The 4,025-nt window shown below is 44.5% G+C and overlaps 1 protein-coding gene across 1 annotated transcript in view; it reads left to right on the forward strand.

Annotated features, from left to right (window-relative positions):
- The first annotated feature begins 1,327 nt into the window (after window positions 1-1,327).
- Window positions 1,328-4,025, forward strand: part of LOC115305095 — a 126,618-nt gene continuing 123,920 nt past the window's right edge. Inside the window, exon 1 of the mRNA XM_029955438.1 lies at window positions 1,328-1,362. Coding sequence (XP_029811298.1) covers window positions 1,328-1,362 — 35 coding nt within the window. The remainder of the gene's footprint in view (window positions 1,363-4,025) is intronic.

Raw genomic sequence — 4,025 nt, forward strand, 5'->3', positions numbered from 1 at the left:
ACATCTCTCACAAGGGCTGCAGGGAGGTGGCGTGCTGCCCAACAATGACCGGACAGGAGATGTGATCCCTCTGGAAACTTCCAGATGCTGTGCTCCTCACTGGGCTCAGGTGTTGAGTGTCAAGGAGATGAGCTTATTCAGAAGAACAAAACCACAACAAACTGACCGGAACCCTTCACGTCTGGGAGAAGTTCACTGCGCCAGCCCGTGGCTGTCCCGCCACGTTCTGGTCTGCCTGAAAGAAAAGAAAGGAAGAACTCAGGATTCCAGACTAATGGCCTGGGGTTGGAAGCTGCTTGGGAGTATGAGAAATGCAGATAAAAAGAGGCATTAAGATGCGCAGGTATGTGTTTGGAGAAGTGGTTATACAGCCTTGGTGTGGGAGGGGGGTCTCTGCTCTAGGAGAGTGGTATGCATCTATATCTTCAGTATGAAGCTGGCACAAAGTTCAAGGCACCCATTCATTACATAGGGTCTCCCACCCTTGCACCCATGGGAATATGGGTGCTTGGGGTTAACGGCTTCGGGGACGTAGCCAGGGTTTACAGTGTGGGCCATGGAATGGCCAGACAAGTGCCTATGGTCACAGACGTGGAAAAAATTCTATGAAGACTCTGAAGTTGTTTCAGAAGTTGTTTAAACCTAGATGCTTTGTCTAAATTCAAAAATATGGCATGCACACGCACACACACACATCCACACATTCAGTGAATCTTTAGTTATTTGTTTTCCATTCACTCCAAAAGGGAAGAGAATACCATATAGATGGGATGAATCAAATGGGATTATTTTAAAACACATTCTCCCTCCCCTTCTGCAGGGGATTGAGGAGGATTACATGCAGCTTTCATGAATTGTCTGTGCTCCTCTCTGGGAAAGGAACTGTAAATGTCAAGTCATCAGTCTCCGTGACAACAACTCACACAGGTACAGGGTGGACCGGCAGGGAGGGAAGAGCATGGCCAGCCCGTGCACCAGTGTCACCTGCGGTTGCAGAGACCAAGGCCCCAGCAGTCCAGTGGAGCCAGCAGATGGAGAGGCGAAGAGAGTGAGGGATGGGGAATGGGTGGGGGGCCTGGTGACACCCCAGAGATACAGACCAACGGCAGAGGGAACGTGCAGCTGAAGCAGCAGGCTTAGCAGGTGCAGCCCCCATCACTTCTCCAACTCAGATCCCAGGGGCCTTGTATGTACGTGGTGTTAACCGAGCTTCTTAAACCCCGATGTGCACATGAACCACCTGGAGATCTTGTTAAAGTGAAGTTACTGATTCAGTAAGTTGAGGGATAGGACCCAAGATACTACATTTCTAAAAAACTCCTGGGCGATGGCGATGCTGCTGAACCACACACTGCGCCCAAGGTGAGAGAACCTTGGGGCCCCGGTGTGCTTCAGGTAGCGCAGCTTCAATAGAATCAGATTCTGTACGAAGATATGCAAATACATTGAAGTCACACTTAATAACTCACTGGCATTAGGAGGAAATTGTCCAGGTAACTCCTAAATCTTTTGCATTTAAAATGCTTTGTATGATGAAAAATTCTCTTTCTACAGCTGACAGCTGACGTGGGGCTGTTCAGGTCTATATTAAGATGGCCTAGCAATTCCTGAGCAGACACCAGCTGAGGGAAGGAGTATGCTGGGCGGCAGGGAGGCGAGCTTGGCATGCACATTGGCCGGGGGCCATCAGTAATATGCACTGCCCTCATGCGCATAGTTGGGAGCTGGGTTTTGCGATGGATACTTGTCCTCTGGTTGAGCGAGAGAAGGAAAATGAACACAGAGCTCTTAAGTTCTACTTGCTCTCCCTGGTTTCCCAAAAGGAAAAATAATTAAATAGGTAGGAAGAAATGGAAAATGACAAGAAGAGAATGAAAGTCAAAGGGCTGCCTGGGGTTCTATTTTTGTTTTTATTTTTGAGAGGAGAGAAGAATAAACTCCCTAGGATGAATCAAGAAGCAGAACATTAAAAAAAAAACAAAGAAAAGAAATGTGTGATGAAGAGAGGAAGGAAATCTCCTTGGTAGATAAAACAGATTTGCCAAATATATTACATTCATTAAGATTTTTCTCTGCTTATAATGTGTGCTTTTTGGAGGCTTTTCTTAGCATTAACGGACGCTCTGGGAGAGGAGAAAGTTGGCAGAGAGAAGCCTGGCAAATATATAAATAAGCTTTAGAGGCTTCAGAAGTTTCATATCCCACAATAGAACGTTCTCCAGGCTGGGCAAACTTTTTCTTACTTAAACAAATGCTTTGAAAGACAAAGATTTCATATCGTCAGTGGAACATTCAGACTAATAATTGCCTTTGTTCTTTCTGCCTTGAAGTCTCAACAGCCAGCAGATTTATGATTCACTTTCGGCAATAAGCTCCTTCAAATAAATATCACTTTCCCAGGCTGCAAATTGAGTCTTTGCAAATACAGAGATTGACTTCACTAAGAGGAACTAAGTTTCCTTGTGGTGTATGTATATATGGTTAGGAAACACTGCTTTCTTCCCCTCTTCTGTAAGAGAAAGAATTAGAAAACTATATGAAAAAATAGCCATTTTTAATGTTCAATGTACTATCAGTGATTTTGTAGAAACTTTTGTTGGGGGAGCAGAGGGTAGAGTGGGAAGGGGACCGAAGACAGTTTTGCTGTTCTCTTAGGTTTGTGGGCCTCAGAAATTTTATGCAGTCTGAGGTTGTGTTCTTTAAGCTGGTTTACTTTGTAGCTGGGGCAAGATAATTCCAAAAATTTTATAGTAAAAGAAATAGTACAAGCAAGTATAAGTGTAAGATTTGAATCAAGGGTTATAGACCCTATCTGTTGGAATCAAGACTCTTTCAGAGCAACGAGCCTTCTCTCTGTGCTCTTTAGCTTCCAGTGCTAACTCAGTAGTCATTATTGGGTCCCTTAAATATGCCAGGAAGTAGGGGTGCCAAGGGAGGTGAGATGCAGTGCTGATACCCACATAGATACCTTTAAGAATGAAGTAGAGGAATCAGAGTAAGCTCTGGAGTGCAAAGGAGGCCCAACCGGGGGTGTGGAGGAGGGTGTCAGGCCCCTCGAGTCTTGTATCACTTCGGGATGTGGCAGTCACCTAGATCCTTGTCCACATGCTTTAAACCGGGTATAAGGCAGCCAAGCCTCTTTCTGTAAACTGTTGACACCATTTCTTTGGCCTGTCCCCATGACCCTGCTCCTAGTTCCGTCTGGATTTCATTTTCTGTCCCTTTCCCAGTTTGAACTTTGTGCGGTACCTGCTGCCGTAATGATAATGACCCTTTCTGGAGAACTTAAAAGTGCCAGACATCATGGTGCTAGCCACGTTCAAATATATTATTTTCTGGATACAGGAGTTATCGCCACATTATAGAGGAGAAAGCAGAAGTTTATAAAATTTAACTAAATTGCCCAAGATAACACAACTGGTGGTTGCTAGAATATGGGTTAATTAATTAATTATTATTATTTTTAAATGTAATCTCTACACCAGATGGAGGTTTTAAACTCATGACCCCAAGATCAAGTCACATGTTCTGCCGACTGAGCCAGCCAGGTGCTCCTACAACATGGATTTGAACTCTGTCTGATCCAGAACCTAGAGTTTTGACCATTAGTAATGATCACAACAGTTTAAAATTTTCTGGACTTTATGTGTCAGGCACATAGTTTTTTTTTTTTTTTAAGTAGTTTATTGTGAAATTAGTTTCCACACAACACCCAGTGCTCTTCTCCACAAGTGCCCTCCTCCATCACCACCACCTCTTTTCCCCTCTCCCCCTTCAACCCTCAGTTCATTTCCAGTATTCAATAGTCTCTCAAGTTTTGCGTCCCTCCCTCTCCCCAACTCTCTTTCCCTCTTCCCCTTCCTATGGTCCTCCATTAGGTTTCTCCTGTTCTCCTGTTAGACCTATGAGTGCAAACAGATGGTATCTGTCTTTCTCTGCCTGACTTATTTTGCTTAGCATGACACCCTCGAGGTCTATCCACTTTGCTACAAATGGCCAGATTTCGTTCTTTCTCATTGCCATGT

The sequence above is a fragment of the Suricata suricatta genome, chromosome 10, assembly GCF_006229205.1.
Source record: "Suricata suricatta isolate VVHF042 chromosome 10, meerkat_22Aug2017_6uvM2_HiC, whole genome shotgun sequence".
Taxonomy (NCBI): domain Eukaryota; kingdom Metazoa; phylum Chordata; class Mammalia; order Carnivora; family Herpestidae; genus Suricata; species Suricata suricatta.